The sequence below is a fragment of the Siphateles boraxobius genome, unplaced genomic scaffold (assembly GCF_051911475.1).
Source record: "Siphateles boraxobius isolate OS27281-9 unplaced genomic scaffold, OSU_SipBor_1 1, whole genome shotgun sequence".
Taxonomy (NCBI): Eukaryota; Metazoa; Chordata; class Actinopteri; order Cypriniformes; family Leuciscidae; genus Siphateles; species Siphateles boraxobius.
In genome coordinates, this window is record NW_027508699.1 from 23356454 (window position 1) to 23380367 (window position 23914).

General features: G+C 37.9%; 1 protein-coding gene and 1 long non-coding RNA gene across 4 annotated transcripts; both read right to left on the bottom strand.

The window, feature by feature from the left end:
- On the bottom strand, positions 1-23427 carry paxip1 (PAX interacting (with transcription-activation domain) protein 1). Of its 3 annotated transcripts, none has more exons than XM_077229392.1 (21): positions 23247-23427; positions 22479-22613; positions 22308-22351; positions 22078-22141; positions 21863-21973; positions 13715-14344; positions 11528-12386; positions 11277-11371; positions 9814-9906; positions 9502-9639; positions 8206-8327; positions 7786-7970; positions 7627-7670; positions 7394-7461; positions 6620-6722; positions 5493-5661; positions 2006-2106; positions 1670-1804; positions 809-884; positions 577-637; positions 1-311 (listed from the first exon to the last, which is right to left on the bottom strand). In XM_077229392.1, the coding sequence occupies exons 1-21, from the start codon at positions 23325-23327 to the stop codon at positions 296-298; spliced, it is 3330 nt and encodes a 1109-aa protein (XP_077085507.1). In that variant the 5' UTR covers positions 23328-23427; the 3' UTR covers positions 1-295. The 3 variants fall into 3 exon arrangements, with proteins under 3 accessions (XP_077085507.1, XP_077085518.1, XP_077085498.1); XM_077229403.1 differs by having other exon boundaries at positions 1-307; positions 573-637; XM_077229383.1 differs by having other exon boundaries at positions 1-637.
- LOC143737690 (uncharacterized) lies at positions 13103-13705 on the bottom strand. The gene is made up of 2 exons (XR_013203697.1): positions 13311-13705; positions 13103-13239 (listed from the first exon to the last, which is right to left on the bottom strand). It is a non-coding gene; the product is annotated as an uncharacterized LOC143737690 (long non-coding RNA).
- Positions 23428-23914: the final 487 nt, after the last annotated feature.

Here is a 23914-nt window from a genome sequence, read left to right on the forward strand (position 1 = left end):
TTAAAAATCACAATCAAATTCAGATTTTATTCCAAAACCATAAAAGGGGCAAACATGTATCACAGTAAAAACAGCTTTGCCTTGATTTAAACAATCATTACAAATAACAGTAATTTATTTAGATTCACTGTTACTTTGTTTACAAAATTGGTAACAAATTATTTATTAATCAAGTAATAAAATACAAACATTGAAATATAACATAACTGTACACTAAAATTTAACAAGTAACCTTTAGCATCGATCCGGAGCAGGGCACCAGCAGTCAAATAATATTCATGTCCTAACAAGGACATCATGTGAATTTATATGTGAGATAGTTAAGGAGCAAAACATACATCCATAATTCTTTACAACAAAAAAAAAAGATGTTGCAAATGTCTAACTAAATGCCACCATATAACATCAGAAATGATGAGTTTCACAAAGTGTATTAACACAAATTCCAATTCATTGAGAGAAGTCCGACATCACTGAAAGTAAATACTTTTGTGGTTCAGTGATTCACAAGAAACCGCTCAAAAGTGATTGTTGCTTATTTGTCTGTTAAATCTTGCTTCTATTTTAAAAGGATATGATTCATAATCCAATGTTTGTGTCAACACCCCTGTCAATATAAGCTCAGCAGTATACACGTCTGAAATAAAGAAAATAAATCATTAGATTCTGCTCGATGACTGATGAACAGTCTTTTAAATCTATACACATACTATAGCATGTCATTTCCATACTACAGTAGTTTTATACTATACAGTGATAAATGTAAATACTAAGATGGGAACTGGACATGAAGGATATGCCCTCTTACCAATGTTCTTCAGGAAGTACTCTCGACACATATGCCAGTCATTTTCACAGGTTATCAGAATGATCTCCGGTAAGTTCTAGATCAAACATGGATGAATCCAGAGTGCAATAGTCAGTTACTATTTTACACATACAAACATCAACAACAAACTTATTTTAAATCATGTCTTGCATGCACTTGCAACATGTTAATTTATAGTTATATGTGTTTATAAAATGTTATAAATCTGAAAGCCTCTTACACTCACAAAGGCTGCATTTATTTGATCAAACATATAATAAAATATTACAATTTATAAGACTTTTCATTTTAATACAATTTAAACTTATTTATGTGGTGGTAAAGCAAAAGTTTCAGCAACATTGCTCCAGACTTCGTGCCACATGATCCTTCAGAAATCATTCTAATATGCTGATTTGCTGCTCAAGAAACATTTCGTATTGTCAATGTTGAAAACAGTTGTGCTTATTGTTTTTGTGGTGAATTTCTTCAGGATTCTTTTATAAATAGAAAGTTCAAATGAACAGCATTTATTTGAAATCTAAATCTTTTGTAGCATGATAGATGTCTTTACTGTTGCTTACGAACAATTGAATACATTCTTGCTGAAAAAAATAATTAATTTCTTTTTAAAAAAAAAAATCTTTTGGAAGTGTATATTACGTTCTACCATAATCCTGGATACTTCTCTTAAATGGTGCGTACTTTCAATTTCACATTGTGAGCAATTTTTCCAAACACCAAACAAAACAAAAAGAGCACAACATCTAGAAAACAGCTTATGTAGGCTGTAAATAGATGTTCATCCTCATCATTACAACAGCCCCGTACACCCCTGTATTGAGGATCTGATTAGTGTACCTTGTTTTGCTTGTGCTCCATGATCTTGCGGAAGGAGGGCTGCTTGGAGAGCACTTTCCCTCCGGCACTCTCCACTATAACTTTCATTGTGCTGAGGCTCGGACAGATTCCTGGAGTTATGTAGAAATACTTCCCCTGTTAAAAGAAGAGTGAGACGATTGAACGCACACCCATCAGTGAAACAGTGTGGATACTGTGATATCCAATTAGGCCACATGTCAGTGCTGAAATGAATAGTTGTTTGGCTTATGATTCTGCACAGTCACATAAACAAGTGCACACGATACAGTGGGGAAATGTTAGTGGATGGACTGTAATGTCCTCAAAGCTTCTCACCTTGAACAGTGGAGCTGTATGAGCTCTCTTCAGTGACTCCTCCAGACTAAAACAGAACAACACCTCTGCCTCTGCATCTCGCAGCATGTAGCTCTGCTCATCTGCAAACAAATCAAATTATCACTAAGGATGCACAATACATCTATGCCTGCTAATATCATTTTCTTAAAGTCCCTGTAAAGTCAATTCTAAAAATAAATTATAAACACATTATAAATGTATTGCTAAAACATATTACAAAGACTGTGTACTGTGAAGTACTGAATTGTTGAGTTCGTTTTTCACCATTTCTGCGTTCTGGATTTTTTGGGCGGGGCTAAAACGGGGGCTCGATGACGCAGTGGAGCCCCTGGACACGCCCCTACTTGACGACGCACTGGAGCCACTGAGGCTGGCCCCTCCCCTAATCGCAAGTTACTGTCAGTACTATTAGCAGAGCCCGTCTAACAGAGAGCCTTGGCACTTCCTATTAGCCCCATTGTATATCATGTTGGTTGCAGTTCCATTAGAATTCCACTGGAGGTGATAGCGGGCGAGTGCAGAATGAATGGGAGTCTATGGGGCTCGACGGCTAAATGTATCCCCTTCTCCTGCTTGTCGTTGAATCAACGTAGATTTTATTGTTGATTCCGCAAGTTCAATATAGATTATAGTCCAAAAGTTGAATGAACAAGTACTTCTGTCCTTTCGATTTCTTACAGGTTAGGTCGTTGTTGGCCGGAACAAGCTAGCATTCTCCTATTATGTGAAGTCATCACATTTTTGAATGGATTTTTAGAACAGTTAAGTGAACTTAAAAATGCAATTTTCAGCTGAGTGTATTACCTTAGCCCCCCCTTTTGAATGCAACTTTCAAATTACTTGACAAAAACATTACATCCTGAGAAAAGTGGATTTCTGGGGGTGAAACCCCATAGACTCCCATTCATTCTGCACTTGCCTGCGAGCGCCCCCGCATGGACAGAGACGTGTTACTGCAGCCAGTCCAGAAACCGGAAGTAACCAGACAGTGCCAATTCTCTGCTATTAGCAAGGGGGTAATCCATCAGCCGGAAGTTGAAGCTGCCTCCGGGGGCCGCCATTGTAGCTGGCTATCACCTGCTGTTAGCATCCCATTGACTCCCATTCATTTTGGCGTCACTTTGACAGCGAATAACTTTACATCGGAGGCGTCCAAAGACTCCATTTGTCCATTATTTATTTCTAAAGAAACACGACAATGTATAAAAGGCTCCATTACTTTGTATCTTACGTTATGGCCCCGTAGAAGCCATTCTTGTAAAAATAGGCTAAAAATTGCGTCATAACCACGCGACTTTATGTCGCACAATAGAGACATTACCGTATAGACAGGAGGAGAAGCTCGCAGGCAATCTTTTACTGTCTAAAGTCAGCCCATGGCATAGATAGAGTCCATAAAAGCAACGCGACAAAATATTTCAACAACGTTTTTGATGAATTTGAAATAATTCGAAATAATTTGATATGTGGCAAGTGAATACATATGAAGTAACATTTATCCACGAACTTTAAATTATTTATCTACTTCACTTATATATATTAACGGGGGATGGGGAAATTATCAGGAAATTATACATGCAATGGAAGAAGAAAAAACCCATCTCAATGTCTATCGCGGTTAACGTTGTTCCTTTAGATCTACGCTTGAAGATGAATGTGATCCCGTTCGGAAGCCATGTACAAATGTCCTAGCCTACATAACGTGAAATAAAGAAAAACGTTTTTGTTCAAGTGTTTTTGATCATGATTTATTAGCCAAAACTACATGATTTATATTTTGGAATATTATATGGTCACATTGAATATACGAAAATGACGCGAGGGGATAGTATTTTATAGTATGGTTCCTGGGCTTATATACTAATAAGTCTTTTTTGGATGGGTTATTATTCTGTTTGATGTAGAAGGAAACGAAAAAGAACAATTGTAAATGTGTGCGTTTATGTATGTATGTGCCTATTTGAATCACTTTTAATAATTTTGGAAGATTGTGCTGAGATGTACATGTACTTATTTATCTGTTATTTTTGATTGTATTATATATATGTGTGTGTGTGTGTGTGTGTGCACAGCTACTAGAAGATTTACAACTCCCAGTCAGGTTGCTCACGTGACATCTACGTCATCAAGCTCAGTTTGAGCCTGCGCAGAACGCTTGGCTATCAGGAAGTGAGTACCCATGTTTGGCTTCAACTCTCTCCGTTGAAATCAACGGGGTCGCCCTGTCCATTTCTTTTACTGTCTATGGCTATTAGTTACTACAGCCTACAGTTTGCTAGCTAGCTATGCCTTGGTCACGGAAATGCGCACTAACCACTGATCTATATATAGTCCTTATATTACTACCTGGATGCGATCATGTACAAAACAGATCGGTGTCCTTATTTAAATTTCCGAAAAACATCACATCAAGCAGAGGTGGATTAATTTTGTGAAGAGCTACCTTGATGGAGAGCTGAGGATCACCGCCAAAACCCGCCTCTTTAGTGATAATTTTACACATGATAGTTTTATAAACTTTCGTCGGAGACAACTGGGATTCACTGATAATCCACTGTTACTAATCTCCCGCCTCGGCCTTCATCCTCCCGTCGCGCCGACAACTGGTGACATCATCGGCAGTGCGTGCCCACCGCGCGGGCATCCATTCCGGCTGTAGCGGTTACAGTTGAGTGTGTCGACTGGCCGGCGGCAGCTTTCCCGCGAGTGGGCGTGGTTTCAGCGCAGACAGCAGACACGCCCCCGGCGTTTGAGAGCAGAGACTACGGCTCATTTTTTCAAGATTTTGATAGCTTATTTTATGTACTTGCCAGGCTTTTTTATCATTCAAATTTGGCTGGGTGGCTAATAACACATTTTTCTGTGGTGTGACAAACTCAGAACACATACTTAATTTTGACTTTACAGGGACTTTAAAGGCATAGTTCACCCAAATATGAAAATTTTCTAATTTACTCAACCATGTTGTTCCATAAATGTACGACTTACTTTCTTCTGCAGAACACCGACTAGATTTTAAAGAGTGTGGTTAACAAAAGAGTTTTGGTGACCATTTTAATTTTTAATGCATTTGTTGTAACATTCTAGATTGGAGCTTATGGAGAATACACTACAAGACTAATGATTCCAATATGCATTTGCAAAAAATTTTTTTTGGTGTTGATGTCAAAGTTGGCAGTAAAACCAAAAATTATAGATACCAAACAAAATTTCCACATCAGCACATTTCTTATTGACTTTACATTCTTAAGATGGAGCAGAGTTGAGATTGCCATCCATTTCTATGGAAACTGCTTGTGAATTCAAGAACCAACTTTTTTCCAATCTATGTTTTCATTACATACCATTAATATTTAATATTTTAATCCAAAACCTTTCTTGCTGGGATATGAAGCAAGGCTCCTCAGAGTGTCTACACATCAGTAATAATCGATTGAAACGTAAATTAGACTCCACACAAACTCACCCACAAATTTCTGGCTTTTCCAGCTTTCCTCCAGCCATTCTGGAGAGACTATGTGCTTAACTACGGATACGGCAGTGAGGAACTTCACCGTTCTTGTCACTTTGTTAGCAACCAGATGAGTGCACTTCTGATTGCTGTCAGCTACTTCCCCTCCAAGATCATACAATTTCTGCAGCCAAGGTGAGAGAGAAAGAGCGAGCGAGAGAGATGAAAAAAGAAAGGATAAAAGGATGCAGGGGAGGGCGAACAGAACACCATGAGGGTTTTTACTGAAGCGCATCTGAATGGAGCAACATATTTCTCAGTGCTCTTGAACAGTTCAAATGAAATTAGTTCATGACCATTTTATAAACATCCTTTTCAGACCTTTCCAGCAGCCTTTGACACAATGACTACGTTTACATGCAGCCAATTTTCGGGTTATGGTCGGGTTAAGGTCACTATTCGGGTTTCTGAAACATTAGGAATAACCCGTTTACATGCGTGAGCAGAGAGAGTTACTCCTGTTTACATGGAATTGCAATATCCCGATGTAAACGGCGACGCACGGTTTGCGTCTGGACGTACGGACAACCTTAAGATGCAATATGCGTCATTTCCGATTCTTCTTCCTGTATCCAAAGACAACAACAACAGCAGCAGCACGCGGATAATGAATAGTTCGGTGCAGATAGCGATCGCCTTAGTTTGCGCTTTGGTGCTGGTACTGACCTCGCTCCAAATGTATGCTGTGCTGCGTCTCGCCATGTTTACTTCCGGTATACTGCACGCGGGTTTTTGTATGCGCTGAGTTCCTCTACTCAAAAGACCAAGATTCCTTGTGAACAGAATATGCGCAGAACACAAATCATTATGGGGATATGCCGATACGCGTTTACATGACCAAAAATTCGGGTTAGAAAAGGGGTACCCCAGGTATCATATCAGGATATGTGCATATTCGGGTTTTTGCCGGTGTTTACATGGCCGTGCGTGTAAACGGGTTTTTTAAACGGGTTATTGGCTGCATGTAAACGTAGTCATTGTGACAAGAGAAATTGTAATGGTACTTCTTCAAACTAGGCCATTGTCATTAATTTGACTAAATGTATCCGCTATCTGCAGGAAGTGAGCATGTGTTTAGATACCTTTATGTACTGCTGAGCCTGCAGAGGTTCAAAGCCTGTGAAAAGCACGTAAGGTGTGGACTCAGGTGGAAGCTTTTTAGTAGGTGTTGGCAACTCCTCTAGCCTGCAAAATAAGAGAGATAATGTTATTTTGTCCTAAAATCAGCTCGGAAAGTTCTCCATGGTTTTTGAACTTCTTGTACTTAATGGAACTTTATTTTAATATGTTATTTATTTTAGCTTTTTTGTCACCTACTCCCTAAGTATATGTCTGTCTTTAGGCGTACGCTAGCATATACGTACCATGCGCACGGCGCAAATTTCATCATCATTATAGTATGCGTGTACTGTACACACACAGCTCTGTACGCTCAGCTAGCACATGCACCTTGAATTTTTTATGCACTAATAAGTTTGTCCAAAAAATAAATGGAGATGGAACAACAAAATGCAACAAACTGACAAAAGAGTCAGTTTAAAAAAAACATTTAAAAAAATATATTTTTTTTTTGTAGAGAAATGGGGAAGACACTGGACAAAGATGATTCTTTTCATCATTCATGCGTCGAGCACCTGTGTTCACAAATGCTACCACATTGAGTTTATTGTAAAGGCTATGAATTTGGCTGTACTCATGCACTAAGCATTCATGATAAAACTGAAGTATACTTTGGGCATTACAGGAACATTGAGAGATACAACAGAAAATTATAGGAAGAACGGAATCACCGCAATCCAGATTCTGCTATACAGCTCTACCTACAGTTCCAGCAATCTTTCACTGTTTGTACTCACTTGGGCCTCTTGTTGGGTGGCTGCAAGCCGATGTCAGCCTGTTTCTGTTTCAGCTGCAGTCGCAAGGTCTGCGTGAAGAGATAACAAAAAAAAGATGACTGAGTCTGCACACATACACCTCTGCCCAGACATGCTGTTACATGTGTATCCACTGAGGACCTTCACTGCAAGACTCAAGCATCACAAACGAGAGAGAGAGCAATCAGAGTGTGTCCGTGTGAGAGCCCACTCACCGCCAACGCCTCCGGTGAGATCTTCACAGGAATGCGCCAAGCACCTGACCATGAAAATGAGAGCATGTTATGTTCTACCTCCTCACTAGCTTGGAAATCTATCAGCTATAGCATTAAATAACTTGAGATTACATTGCTGAAATTTTAAATAAAACTTACTCAGAAGATTGTGCACAAGATGCGGGTTGGGTGCCAGTGGTTCGGGCAAATTGAATTGAGAATATCTACTGTGCTGGATTTGCCTCAAAGCTTCAAAGTGCCCCAGAAGTATGTCACACAGCCACTGGGCGTTCACACATGGGATCCTCCACTCCTTTGCCTTCTCGTATTTCAGCCCACTCGGCCTGATGGCATTGACAGGGGCATAGCATATTAACAATAATTACTAAAAACAGACAGATTGAGTTTCCAGAGAGATATAAAACAATTACTGTTGTTTTAGTTTACATATATATAAAAAAATAAAAAAATAAACTACTTTAGATTTTCTACACAAAGAAACTTTTAACAGTTGCTAGAAGAAAAAAGTGAGAAACCAGTTGGAAGCAGGCAACAACAGGAGACTGCATTGATTCTTACTCTTTACAGATGAGCACAGTGTTGCTTCGACACAGATAACCTGTGTATCTTGCTCCTGCTAGATAGGCCATGAGCTTCAAATCATCACGATCACTGTCCACGAATCCAGTCACAGAAATAACCTGAGTTTTGACAAAAAACACAAAATCAGATGATGACACTGAAGTTCATGTAAAAGCCACTCAAATGCATGATAATCTGAATAATAGCATATGTTTAACATAGGACTGGGTGTTTGATTATATTTTATTTGGTTTTTGTATTGATTCGATATCAATGAGTATGGTTCGCACGCTAAAATGTGTGACTGTTCATGCCCTGGATTAGTATTTCATTATTATTTTCAATAACACAAGTATTTTTATTTAAAATACTAGGATTGTTTAAAATCAGGACATTATTGTTAGTATGAATGTATTTTTTTTTTGGATGTATTGGCTAATAATCAAAATTGGCTGATTTTTTTTAAACAGCTGATGATCAAGGCCAATTGTATCCTGCCAATCAAAAGGGGGCAGTAAAACAAAATAATACTACAACTCATACTGAGTGTGAAGAAACGTCTCATGTAGAATTTAAGGTTGTCGAAGTTAAAGCAATAATGTAATAATCTCACTTTAGCACAGTTTAAAAAAAAAAATTGCCGGCGTTAGCTCCAGATCTATTTGACCCTATGAATCACAGGTAGTTCAAGTGAGGGTTGCCCATTCCATGGTTTCAAATTCTGTCAATTTTATCACAGAATTCAAGCAATAAATGCCACTTTGACGGTCTTAAATGCAGTGACAGATTGTTGTAGTGCGTCAATTCAAGCAGAAGCATGGAGCACAAGTCATCTCTACTACTTTTATACAATTTATAGCACAAAATTAACATGAATGAACATCAGAAGGTACATTACCACCAAACTATCAGCATCAGCAGATGTAATTTCAAAAAATCGTATATCAGTATAGCAGATACTAGAGCAGATATTTTGTATCGTGTATCCCTAATTATCAATAATAATTATTAATAATAATAATAATAATAACAACAACAACAACAAAATATAAGAATTATTTTAAAAACATGGAAATATTTTAATTAACCCCAATACATAAATATGATTCATTTTAATTAGCCCTAATATCTTAATATTATTAATAATAACAATAACTTCCCAGTAATGACAGTCAGGTATAGTTTAAAAGACTGATGTAATGAATACTGCAATTAATCTATAATTTTGATATTTTTACACAGGCCTAATTTAATATGATGTTGAACCCTTCAATAGAAAGGGCTGGTTCTTACATGCTGCGAGCAGGGCTTTGCCCCTGGAGGGAAGCTGAAGGGAAGATGAAGAGTCCTGTGAGGGGGGACCATCTTCCTCTTCTTGAGGACAGTGTTAAGCCAGTGAGCAGTCACACAACGCTTTCCTTCTCTCAGAGCCTGGCGCAGGAAAAACAGTTTAATAACAGATCATTAGTAAATGTCACGACAGAGTAGCCTAAAAAAGCACACAACATTCAGGATGTATTCCCACCAATTAAACCATGCAGTATAAAAGACGTTGGGGATGATGTATAATGTATGTTTCTTTTAAAAGCAAGCTTTTATGTTTACCTGGAGATAAGTGTTGCTGACTTGACTCTCACAAAGTAAATGAGTGCAGCGGCTAAGAGCAGAGTCTACAGTGCCTCCATTTGCCTGAATGATCTGTTTGCAAAATAACAATGTCTTAATTAGATTCTGCCAGAAAAACAAAAATATCTAAAAGGGTGTTAAGCAATGGGTCGATGGACCTTCTTACATATGTTCTAAAATACTATTGCATCATGTGCTACTCACATTCAGAATCTAAGAATTTAAGAAACTGGAAGACTGGAGAAACTGGAAGATAGCGCAACTCTCTGAGAGAACAAAGCAAATTAACATCTGAATTTCTCTCTTGTGCACCATTCGAGACGCAAATCTCACCTAAGCAATCCTAATCTACATCTTTTACCTTGACCCCCCATTCTGCCCCCACTCCTTCTCCCTCATACTGAGATCATCTGAAATTCAACCAAGAATCTATATAGTTTAATGTGAATAATTATCATACAGTATCACACAAGTTTGATATCATTTGAAATGTCTCAGTGCGACTGGTACAAAGGTCTCATTCTCAAAGAATTAAACCAGAAGGTAATAAGGTATTTAAGAGTTTAGAAATAGTGTCTTCCAGGCATATGGCGTCATGTTCTCAGAAGGTGTTAACTCAATGCAAATTCCCTCTGTTAGCAAATGGTTCCATGTAAATCAACTTTTCCCCAGTAAGTCTGGGACGGTGATTAATGTGAATTCCCACTGTGAACTCATTTGAAATGAGGTCTGTCTATAAAATGAAACGCAACTAGAGCTCAGGCGTGTTTCGTAACTCAAAATTAGCCCATGATGTAGAATGGATGCCGGCACTCCACATCATGTATTTCTAAATGTCGGGTTTAACCTACATCTTTACTCATTTGATGTTTGTATCCATTATCTTTAAACTGATTATGCAACTGGTGTGATACATTTACTTGACATAATAAATTGTAAACATTTGATTTTTTTCTAATCAACTCGGACATTATTTTAATTAAAGAGTTAAAAAAGAATAGCCAAACATGTATCACACTTAATGATGTAGAAATATCATTAAAACCTTTTTCATTTATGGAGTCAGATGAAATAACGAGTTAATACATATGAGAAAATGTATTTCATTTAATCAAAATTCCGTTGTCATGCGGAAAGACAGGAACGCGCAGAGACCTTCACCCGTTGATCGGAAAACCTTCTTTTTGCTGATCCAGCCGGGTTTTACAAAACTGATTAATTTTAATAATTTTCCTGACACTTGAAAACATCCAATTTTAATGAATTCCTCCCACTAAATGAAGTATGTTGCACTGGAAATGGATTGCTCCATCACCTATTCTGTTATTTTCTGTATATTTAGAAGCACTTTACAAATCACTCTAAACTGTTTTATAAACAAAAAAGTTTACAGTTTAGAGTAACTAATTCAGTATTAGCAGAAATGAGGTGGCATCACTTGCCCTTTTCCATGTGGCTAGTAACTGTTTATCAGCCATCTGTTCTGGATAGTCAGCAATAGCAAAGATACAGCCAACCAGGAATCCCTCTCCAGGGACTGAAAAAAAAAAGCATGAAGCTAAGTTTATCTGGCATCTTCTCAGTTCATTCAGAAAAAATAACTGTTTAGGCTAGCTAAAATTTGCTGAGACTCAGCATACATCTCAATAACATTTATATTGTGTTCACACAAAAAACAAAACCCTGTACTTACTGTCTTGGCCTGGCTCATGCCCAAAGAGTTGGTGCAGCTGTGCAGGCATCACTGGAGGTTGCAGCATAGTCTGGGTCTGATGTGGAGTAACCTGCTGGTTCTGATGCTGCAGAGGCTGCTGGTTCTGTAGATGTTGCTGTTGCATTTGCTGCTGTTGTTGCAGCTGTTGCATGTGCTGCTGTTGGAGTTGTTGTTGTAGGAAATGCTGTTGCTGCTGCTGCAAATGCTGTTGGTGCATCTGCTGCTGGTTTTGCTGCTGCTGCTGCTGCTGCTGCTGTTGTTGTTGTTGCTGTTGCTGCTGCTGCTGCTGCTGTTGTTGTTGTAACTGCAACTGGAGTCTATGCTGCTGTTGTAACTGCTGCAATTGCTGCTGCAATGCATGTTGCTGCTGCTGCTGCTGCTGCGAGGGTGGCCTCTGGAGCTGCTGTGGTCGCATTTGTTGCTGTGGGAATGTGTGTTGCTGCTGCTGCTGCTGTTGTTGTTGTGCATACATCTGCTGATGCATCTGTTGCTGTAAGAACTGATGGGATTGCTGAGGCATTTGAGGAAAGCCCTGCTGTGGCTGTGACTGCGGTTGCTGCTGCTGCTGCGGTTGTTGCGGTTGCTGTTGCTGATGGTGGTGCATGACCTGCGGCAGCATCATAGGATGCTGTTGTGCCATCTGTTGTGGGTGCTGTTGTTGATGTTGTGGCAGCTGATGTGACTGCTGCTGCTGCTGCATTAACTGCTGTTGTGCTTCAGGTGGTAGTTGCTGCTGGGTCTTACCTGGATTAAACAGAGTCTGGTTGGGAACACCAGACTGGCCTTGATTTCCCAGGTGCTCCACCACTTTAGAGGAGGATGAAAGACCCTGGAGGATCTAAAATTACACACAGTTAATTACACACAGAAAATATAAATCATACCAGCTTCATAAATGTAAAGAAAAGAATCAAACTGAAAAACAAAACAACTGTTTTATATTAAAATATAAAGGTGGGTGGTATGGCCAAAACCTGATACCACAGTATGTTTCAATTTAATGGATGTCAATATAAGAAGTTAATTAGCAATAAATACTACATACATACATGCATACACACACACACATATATATATATATATATATATATATATATATATATATATATATATATATATATATATACAAATTAGTAAGTAAATATATAATTATCTTATTTTATTTTAATTTTCAGACACTAGACCATCCTTTCATATTAAAATCTTGCCGGCTAGAGGTGCAAAACTTAAGGTCCGGATCATATTACTGTTTTTGAGTCACGAATTAGATCATTTTTCGGATCAGAAAAAAAACAAAAACCTTCTTTACATTATTTCAGTTTTATTACTGAATTAATATTTAATTCAGTAATAAAATAAGCACAAATTACAGGTATTGATAAATACAATAGAGCGAAGTTAAAATAAGGTCTAATAGTAGTACTCAGGTTCAGAAATCTATTAAGTGTAAAATAACACTGCACAGTGTTCACCGTATAAAATCAATATAGATGTATCTTTGTTAAAGCTGTGATTTGTTGTTTGATTAATTTCATAGATAGCACACATTCAATATACTGACACACATCCGTTTTATTTCTCAACTGTTTATGTACACTTAAGACATAACCGACTGTTTTATAGAATGCTTGCAGAGGCGGGTATTTTGATATAATTTTGTGTCCATTCAAGCGCAAGGAGACGTGAAATAACTCAATTCTATGTTCAAACACTGTCTGTGTGCACGATTTGAGTGTGCGCACAGAAAACAGCTCGCGAGTACCGGATTGAGCTCTTCTTGTGCTTAAAAGGTTTAAAAACGGTTAAATGCTTAAATAGGGAAGACTATGATTTGTTACATACACCCCATTGCCAGAAAAAAAAATAAGTGTGCTGGTTTCAGAGTAAGGTCATTTACATGCGTGCCGATCACCAAGCCACTCTGAAACACTATTTTGAACTAGATGTGTGTAAATGGCACACTTCTGTCTGAAACCGGTAGCACACATTTACTTAAATTGGGTAAGTAAGCCTGCATGATTTGCCAATTGTACGAAGTCATTTCACAATATCGATTTTTTATATATCGTGTAGCCCAAATAGTGTACTTAACAGAATCCCTACCAATGGATACATCTTTACTGTCACAGAGTACATACAGTCATAGCGCTCAAAACTATTTCTTACATTGGAGGGTCGCGAGGCTTGTTGCGTATCTGCATTGTTAGTAATGTTCCTCAGTGTCCTGGGAGTTAGATTCCATCCACCCATGACCTCAGATCTTTCCACCCCTAGAGGCACACCTCCACCTGTGCCAACCAGCCGAGCATCTGGCGGCCCAAAGCCTCCAGGTACAGGTGGGACATTGGCACACAGATTGATCAAACCCGTTTCTTTCCCAGGCTGTAGTCGACGCTTGGCAGGCCCAGGCTGTGGCACCTCAGCTGGGGTCCAGTTCAGGTTGCGGTCTTCCTTCTCTGGGGATGAGTCATCAGAGTCATCGAACATTAACTCTGATTTGCGCTCATGTTTTGGTGACGTTGAACGACTACGCCTGCCTACTGGGGAAGCATCACGAGATGATGTAGGGCTGGACCTTCGGCTGTGAGGTGAGCGTCTGTCACTGTAGCTGCCTTCAGAACCTGAGCTCCTCTCATTTTCATACTCGCTGCCATCCTCTTCCGGTGCCTCATATAATGTAAGACGTGGGTGATATAAAGTCTCATCTTTCCTGTTCTTTTCTTTTACAGAGTCCAAAATCCATTCTGGGGTTACTATCTTAATGTTGCTATGCCGCAAAGCACACTCATACTTGGCCTGGAAAAGACAGAAAAAAACTAATGAAGAGCAAATTTCAGTTGTACTGTAAAATATATTATATTATTTTTTAAATATTTTATTTTACAGTGAAATATTACAATAGTAATATTCTTCATTTTTTTTAACCATTTTGTCTGCACCCCCCAAAATAAAAAAAGTTGCTGCTCATAAGTTATTCTGAATAGACACATAACTAACTTAAAAAAGCCAACAGTTTCCAGTTAAAGATTTAGAATTAGTCATACTGTTATTAATATGGAGATATACAAGCTCAAACATAAAATCAAATATAAAAATATTTAGAATGTTTTTTAAATGTAGAAAAATATTATGTGGTTGTGGTGTAGCAATGAAGTTGAAGTCACAAGTCTGCTCATGCTTCATTTCAAATCTAAGGATTTTATCTCTAAAAATATACATTTTATGTACAGTACCTAGAACTTGGTATTTTTTTAGTAGCACCTCGGTTGAGGTTCCAAGCGAGCTGTACTGATACTAAAACTTGATGTATAAATACTGCAGATCACTGATTGGTCAGAGAGAATCGTCACTACCAGCATCATTGGATTTGAGTCATTTGAATTTGGCGCAACTATAACGATCAGTCTATAATCCAACCCACTTTAAAGCGGTACTAAACTGCAGTGGAAAATCAAACCGAGCCAAAGTAAAGCGAGCAGAGCCATGCCACACCATGCAATGGAAATGCTCCATATGTCTGCTTTGGAGATAACTGCCCCATTCATGTTTTTATTGTTCTCACTCAACAACTCTATCATACCTCTGCCGGGTATGAGACCTAATCTTCATTACTCTTTTATCATTATTCTTTTGCTTTTTATTCAGAGGCTATTTGCCATTATTCTGGTATTATGGCTTCCCATTCACACCGCTTTGATCCCAATATACAGGGTTCGACAATAAATCAAATTAGAATAATAAGACACTATAGGGCTGTTACTCTAGGCAGAGCTGATCAAATTAAATAATTTATGTTACATTACTTAATGTAATAAAATTTGAAACATTCTCTCATTTTGTTGGTTACCTAGTTTATTTTTTTTGTTATTGACGTTTTAATCAGGCTACTTGTCCGTTTGGGCAATTAAAATTCTCTTCTAATTGTCCATTTAAAAAATCCACTTGTCCCGGAGAAGCGGACAGCCCACCCCAGATTTATCCACCTATTATAAAAAACTTTATTTATGAACTTGCGTGAAATTCTTTTGACAAAATACATCATGAAATATAACTGGACCTGTGCAGCGGGTGCATTAAAGCCACAATTAGCATCAAGCTACATAAGACAATTTATACGATTAATTCAAAACTCCCTTTAAACCACCAACGAATGTTTGCAATAATTTCCCATTGCGATTTAATATGGGTTTTGGTCATATGTTGCTGAAACTTTTATAAGCTGTAATAATAGAATATTGGTGAAACAGATTTGGCAAATGCTCCATAAGTATTTATGTTCCAATATAGGTTTGGAGCAACTCAAGGGTGAGTAAATAATGGCAGAATTTTCATTTTTAGGTGAACTACATTAACATTTACATTTATATTTATTCATTTAGCTGACGCTTTTATCCAAAGCGACTTACAATTGCTATATATGTCAGAGGTCGCCTGCCTCTGGAGCAACTAGGGGTTAAGTGTCTTGCTCAGGGACACATTGGTGTCTCACAGTGGATTCGAACCCGGGTCTCTCACACCAAAGGCATGCGTCTTATCCACTGCGCCATCACTCTATTAAAAAAAAAACCTTTAGCCATCGGTATCACATAGAAAGTGGCGACCCATAATCAGAAAAGGAATGCAGGGCTGCCAACTCTCACGCATTCAGCGTGAGACTCATGCAATTGAACCACTTCTCACGCTCTCATGCCACACCCCCGACTTCTCACGCTGAAGTGTCAACCCGGTCGGTCAAATGCCTGAAAGATGAGTTTATCTATATATCTACCTGTTGAGCCATTCGTGATCGACTAGTTATACAGCAAATTAGTTAAAATATCCCGTAATCTAGAGAGAGCGTGCATGCGAGACAGATATTGTGCTCCAAACCGCAAGCGCGCACAGCAGCGAGCGAGAGACCTTGCGTCATAGGTCCCCCCTCCCCTTGGAGAAGTCTAATGCCAAGCTAAACTCAAAAGTTGGCAGCTCTGGAATGTCAGATGTGATATTTCAAAGAATGGATCTGACCTCTAGCTATTTTATCATCATTCAATAAAACAAGCGAAGATGGTGGTGGTGAAGATATCGTTTCCTAGGTTACCATCGACAATGGCATTTTCTTCTATCTCTTTGTGTTGTCTCTTTATTTCTGAAGAATATGAACATTATGAAAAGTTGATTTCTGAATTCTAAGGAACTTCATACAGGTTCGGTACAAAGACATTTTGAGGGTGAGTAATTTAGGTGTCGGCCGATATGTGATTTTCAGGGCCGATGCGGATACTGATTATTACATATCAAGTAGACCGTTAACCGATATTTTGAACCGATATATAGCCTATGTCTGGTGTAAAAATTTAAGTTAATGTCAAAATTAAGAATAACAAAGGGCATTGACAAATACTCTTTTTAAATGATTTTAAACATATCTTTAAATCTGAGAACTGTTAATAATAACATTATAATTATTATTATTAATAATAATAATAATAATTAAAGCTGCAAGCAGCATTTATCGGTGTTCAAGCAGTTAAGGCAGTTAAGGCAGTTAAGCTCAAAAGCATCAAAAGACATTAAGTTTCATGTAGCAAGCATGAAACACTGACATCATAGATGGAATAGACCTTGTTTTAGCATGATTTACCATGATATACCAAATTTTAGCGTGATTTTTCATGATTTACCATGTTCCAGTATGATTTACCATGAATCTAGCATGATTTACCATAGTTTACCATGATATACCAAGTTCTAATATGATTCACCATGATTTACCCTGCTCTAGCATGGTTTATCACAATTGAACACATTCCAGTATGATTTAATTTGATTCTAGCATGATTTATCATAGTTTACCATGATTTACCATGTTATAGAATGATTTACCATGATTTACCATGTTATAGAATCATTTACCATGATATACAACATTCTAGAATGATTTACCAGGATTGTAGCATGATTTACCATGATTCATCACATTGCTAGCATGATTTGCCATGGTACACCATGTAATAGTATTATTTACTATGATTTACCATGTTTCTATCGTGATTTACCATGATTTACCACATTGCTAGCATTGATGTGAAGTGTCAATAGCCATGAAGTGATAAACTGACAAAAAAATGATTGTCTTATAATAGTTAACATGGAAAAACAGGTTTGCTTTAATAGTGATGAAAATCAAGTCTGTCAAAATGAAACTGAAACAATAAGTGGTCTTCTACTGCCCTCTGCTGGCCATTATACTTATTAATAAACTGTTTTCACTGGTATCTTATTTAGACATATGCTTACACACACACACACACACACACACACACACACACACACACACACACACACACAACAAAGACAAATGTTGTTGTTGATTTTTTCAATGCTATTGGGATGTGTCATTATGAAAATATACTTTAATGGTCTATAAGCATTTCACATAATATCTTTGTAATCTATTAATCCGATTATTCAGCATTTATTCAGAAATATAGGACTACACACACACATTCTGTTGTAGATACAGACATTTGAACTATGTGATGGAAAAAAATGTTTACTGCAAGTCTCCTTCAGGATTCACATTTCTCAATGTGCCACAATAGTCAGTAGCAATACTTCAATAGATGAATTTTGACTAAATGTGAGTGTAAATGTTAAAATAGTGATTTTATAAAGTCTAAATAAGAATTATAGAATTATATTAGTTAGTAGCATGACAAAATGACTATTTTAAACAGCAGGGGGCAGTAGAATACCACTTATTGGCTTAATATGCCATTATGTTCATATCATTTTCACCTTTTTAACTGTTTAAAAGGCATATTTGCTCCAATTTTTCTGAAAATTGGCATGCTTATTTAGAGTTACATGTTCTGACTTGTTTTTAAGAAGATCTGAGCATTCATTGAAGAGATATAGGCTTTCATGGACACTTGGTCAAGGCCACATTTTGAAGTGACCCTATTAAAGTCATCCAAATGCAGAAGTTCAACTTTTTCTGATAATTATTGATCTAGAGAGTCCAGAGTATTGTACTGCACTGATTTTGAACATTATGATATGAACATTATATGATCATAGATGGAAAAAAACATTTACAGCCAATACAGGCAATTTACCATAGGAAATACATGGTTTTGAAGCTTTTTAACAGTTATAGCGCCACCTATGGTCCGATCTCCATGAAACTTTGCATGCTTCTTCATCATGTTATGACGCATATGCTCAACAATTTTCAGGCAAAAAACCAGGGACTAGTTCGCAAAAGTAGGATTTGGACAAAAAAGGCCATAACAAATTTTGCTCAAATCGAGAATCCGAGATATACATCTTGTCAGTCTTGGGCCAAGGAACACAGTGGTGCAAAAAGCTTGATTCCAAGTCAAACGGTCTAGGAGTTATGAACAATTTAGTACTTTTGGTTGCTGTAGCGCCACCTATGGGCCAATCGGGGTCATACTCTGATAGGCCCCAAACTGAGGCCCTACCACCTGGCCAGGTTTCAAGTCTCTAGGCCTTACGGTTTGGGCTGCACGATGCGTTTTAGGTTTTTTTTTTTTTCAAATAGCAATTACAATAGGTTTTCAGCACTTCGTGCTTGAACACCTAATAATAGGCGACCTTTTTGACAGTTATAGCGCCACCTATGGTCCGATCATGTCATGACACATGTGCTCATCAGTTTTTGTGAAGTTCTGAGTTTTTATTTATGATTTATAGGCTTTTGAGTGTATTTTACCACGCCCCCTTTTCTAAACGACCCTGTTACAGTGAACCAAAGGGTAAAGTTCAACTTTTTTTCGATAATTATTGATCTAGAGAGTCCAGAGAATTGTCCTAGACTGGTCTGGTTCCGATCAGGCAAAAAACCAGGGACTAGTTCGCAAAAGTAGGATTTGGACAAAATCGGCCATAACAAATTTTTCGTTGCTCAAATCGAGAATCCGAGATATACATCTTGTCCGTCTTGGGCCAAGGAACACAGTGGTGCAAAAAGCTTGATTCCAAGTCAAACGGTCTAGGAGTTATGAACAATTTAGTACTTTTGGTTGCTGTAGCGCCACCTATGGGCCAATCGGGGTCATACTCTGATAGGTTCTCCCCAAACTGAGGCCCTACCACCTGGCCAGGTTTCAAGTCTCTAGGCCTTACGGTTTGGGCTGCACGATGCGTTTTAGGTTTTTTTTTTTTTTCAAATAGCAATTACAATAGGTTTTCAGCACTTCGTGCTTGAACACCTAATTATAACTTAAAAAGTGCAGGGAGCATCCAGCAGCATTAAGTAAACATTTTGTAAAACTTAAGACTGTTTTATTGGTTAAATTAAATTTTAGTAATCAAAAAGCATTTCTAATAATTAAAATCAAACGTATTCAACTTATTTACAGTTTAACAAAAATCACATTTTAGGGCCCTATGAAAAACCGAACTTTTATTTTGACGGGTTGCCAAGAATATCTTTGAGTTTCTGTGTTTATGATATGACGATAACTTTTCTCAGTTGAAGCATTAAAAAGCTCATGTAGTGACTAAGATGTAGATGATGTTTATGCAATCATGTGCTCATATAATGAGGCTGAAAACCGTGCAAGCGTCACGCGTGCTCCTGTGTGTGGTATCTATGTAATCACGCGTCTGCGCCATTCATTTAGAGACACGCTGGATCCATATTTAAATAGTCTTTTTGCGAATTGAAATTCGATTTGATTTGTACTGACCGGCTTTTTATAAATGAATCAAAAAGTTGACAAATTCCATGACATTCTGTTTATACAGTAAATTCTGTTTTTATGACTGGATTCCGCGATTCCGTCTGTTTTCTGCATCGCTGAAATCACAGGGCCCTATTATATTGAGGTGTTTTGCAACTCCAGTGTAGTAATTTATTGCTACTTCAGCAAAGAGACAACTATGAGAGACAACTGATGCGTAATAAGTGAAGCAGCTCCAGTCAGCAAGTGCTTTCGGTGTGAGGGTGCAAAACTTTCAGTGCCTTCAGCTTTCCGCATTGATTGGCCGGACACGTGACTCCCAACAAATCAGATGGGTGGGGACATTGGTGTAGTCTACAGAGTGGTGAGTTGCGACAGAGGTGACTGCGTCAGAGCCAAATATAGCGCATTTCAAAATCAAATACTTTATCGGCAAATCGGTTTTTAAAATGGCCGATACCGATAACCATAAAAATCTTAATATCGGCGCTGATAATCCGTCGACCCCTAGAGTAATTGATGACAGAATTTTCATTTGTGGGTGAACTATCCCTTTAAGGCTAGAGCACCCAGTAACCGGGCCTGGGCTCTGTAACCCATTATCTGCATTGTCGGTTCATTGCCAGTTTATTGAAAAAAAAAAGACAGTTAATAATCTCCGTTTCCAAGTCCTCATTAACCAACGCGCGACACAGTCAGGTTTGTTAAAAGTCTTGCAGTGGGTGGTGGAAACTTGCAGGTTTGGTTGTGTGGGCCATGAGATGGAAAAGGATGGGAATCACTAGCTATGGCTAACAGTTGACAGGGAAAATAGGCTATAGTCTGAGGCAGCCCTAAAGAAATAACAATAATTATTATTATTAAATGTATTATTATATAATCATATATATATATATATAAACAAAATGAATAACAACAACAACTTAAATAGCTGATTTCTGAAATAATGTTATGATAAATTGCAGCATGATAATGATAAAATTTTGTGTTTGACAGATACACTAATGCCTACAGAACAATCCACAACCCCAAAGGTCAAAGAAAACAAAGAGATCACATCACTACAGTGACAATATTTCCATGATGCATATCAAAGTACACAGAATATTTATCAATATTATGAGTTTAATCAAAAAGGTTTCAGCATTGCTCACCCCATATATTACAAACGACATTTGTTTGGTTACCAAGAGTTTCCTATAAAAGGCAGGCTTTAAAAACCTAGACAGTGAAGATGGGGCAATAAAACTGACCCTTTTTGAATACACCACTCAGACCTCAAAAACAGAGCCAATAAAACGAGACCAGCAATCCAGTCCCATCCCTCAATTGATCCAAGAAAAAACAAACCCACAGATGTAAACCTAGACAGAGTCTTGCAGATAGCAGCTGTTAAAGGCAATATATTAGTCGTAAACTTTAACTGAGCTGCTGAATCTCACACACCTCCCCCACTCTACTATGGAGAGTGTGGACCATAAGACTGTGTTGATGCACAATGTCTTACTGTGCCCTATAAATTTAGTATTAGTAAACACACACCCTCAATCTGACTGACATTAACTAATAATAGCAAACATTAATTATATACATTAAGACAAGATGACAGACATGCGCTTACCCCCTTCGGTTCAGGCACAACAAGATGGGTGCACTTCTTGTTGAAGTGGAGCTGACAGTCACCTCCATAGAACGTGATAAAGGCCCAAAGTGTGTTGAGATCCTCTGCCAGCTATAAACAAAGACAAGATTAGTAAACACTAAAAATCAACTCTGCTGTCTGATAATGGCAGGCGATAATATGTAGATTTTAATGAATATGCATGCATTATTTACATGTGGCAGACAAGCTGTGACACCAAAGAACACTTGTCCTGACTCTGGAGAAAATCCTGTAACTCTGATTTATCAACCGTCAGGATAAAAACAAATTAAATAGTATTATATTCCTCTTTAACACATTATCAGTTCCAAGGTTGCATGTAGTTGATGGTGACATGTGAACATGGGTGCAAAAACAACAGTAGAACTGAAGATTTTCGAACCAGTGAATCTTAAAAGGATACGGTAGCAAGTCTCCACATTTGACAGACAAGATCACCCAGCTTGGCTGAAATAGAAATGAATATGCATGTTAAACATTTCAGCACAATCATAGGCAGGAGATCTGTCTAAAATGTTGCCAACTAAAAATGTCTGACTTCTGAACCCTTCAGTGCAATATTATGCCTGTTTACCTTCACAACAGGCAAGTCAAAGACCTCTCTGGACTCCCCGACCTCTGGATTGTCCCCATCTTCTGCTATAATGTGGGTGGCGAGGGCATTGTAAGACACTTCTTTTCCTTTCCCAGCTTTCAGAAGTTGCACAACCTATAAGCAAATGTCAACAGGCGATCATCACCAGGTCAATCATAAAACAGATCATTCATAAAAACAAACTTATAATCTGCTTTCTGCAAGCTCTTAATGTATGGACTAGGAACCGTACATAAAATCGTTCAAAAATGTAAGCAAAAACTACACATAATGCCAAAAGATGAGACAATATGATAAACACAGAAGAGGGCTACAGATGCTAGCGTTACAGCGTTTCATTGACTTCCCATTTAAGATACAAGCTACCCTTGACAAATATTGCATACACGCAGTTCAGGGTCATGATTATTCATTCACTTGCAAATAAATCGCAGATACAACTAAAAGATTAGTTCAACGTGGGAAGTGTCGCATTGTTGTCACTGATGATGGCTAACATACTGAAGACAGGACTTTCGTTAACAGCAGATAAAGGAGAGTACACCATACATACAAAATAGGGCATCCTGAATAAATAAACCCTAATGTACTCAAGAGTAACATTAAATACAGTTTGTCCAAATGTATCCTCTACTTTTGTATCCTCTAGTGTTTATGTGGGTTAGCCTTTATGCTAACACCAGGCAGTAAGCCACTATTAGCCAAAAGGCTAAATGAATGTCTTATTACAGTTAACGTTAAATATACCTTCTGATCAATGTCTCCCACCACATAGAATTTCACGTCCTTGAAAAGCTCTTCCGGTACTTTTAAGTCGTCTTCCGACATTCTTTTGACTGCTTTAAATTATTTTACAGCGGAAAGTAAGCATTATGTGGCTGTCAGATTAGCGTACAACCGGCCTCATAGAGGTACAGAAGCGCCAAAGAGGATTCGGCGGGCTCTGGGCGCTTACATGTCTTTCATGGGGGGAGATCAATCACTTTACGCAATTATATCTGGTAAATATATAAAATGCAAGAATAAATTGTACAAATTCCATAATTACCTTGCTTATCTCGTTTCGCAGATCGTTTGGTAGACTTAAACTATTTAGTTTTATAAAATCAAATATACTGTGTATTTCATAACACCCCTATATTTGTGCAATATGTCACATTTGTGGGCGGCGCGTCATTTCCTCCGCACTTATTTACATCAACAAAAGCGCCAAATATGAAACACTTGTGTCTGTATTGTGAGCGTTTCATTTTGTAGCACCAAAACATTAGGAAGAAATGTAACTTAATGATCGATTTGAATATAAAAGAATCAGTGTGCTGCTACACAGTTCTACACTTTCCTGCATTTTTTTTTTGTTTAACTTGATGTAGCCTATAACTAATATTTTATCATTATAGATCTATCTTATTCAG

What these genes read in the sequence shown, in the direction of transcription:
- paxip1 (XM_077229383.1), bottom strand. Translation starts at nt 23,327, where the DNA reads ATGTCGGAAGACGACTTAAAAGTACCGGAAGAGCTTTTCAAGGACGTG. An exon ending in TGGGAGACATTGATCAGAAG is followed by an intron (nt 22,614 to 23,246) that starts GTATATTTAACG and finishes ATTTGCTTATAG; the next exon opens with GTTGTGCAACTTCTGAAAGC. An exon ending in TACTAGCCACATGGAAAAGG is followed by an intron (nt 9,907 to 11,276) that starts GCAAGTGATGCC and finishes TTTTGCAAACAG; the next exon opens with ATCATTCAGGCAAATGGAGG.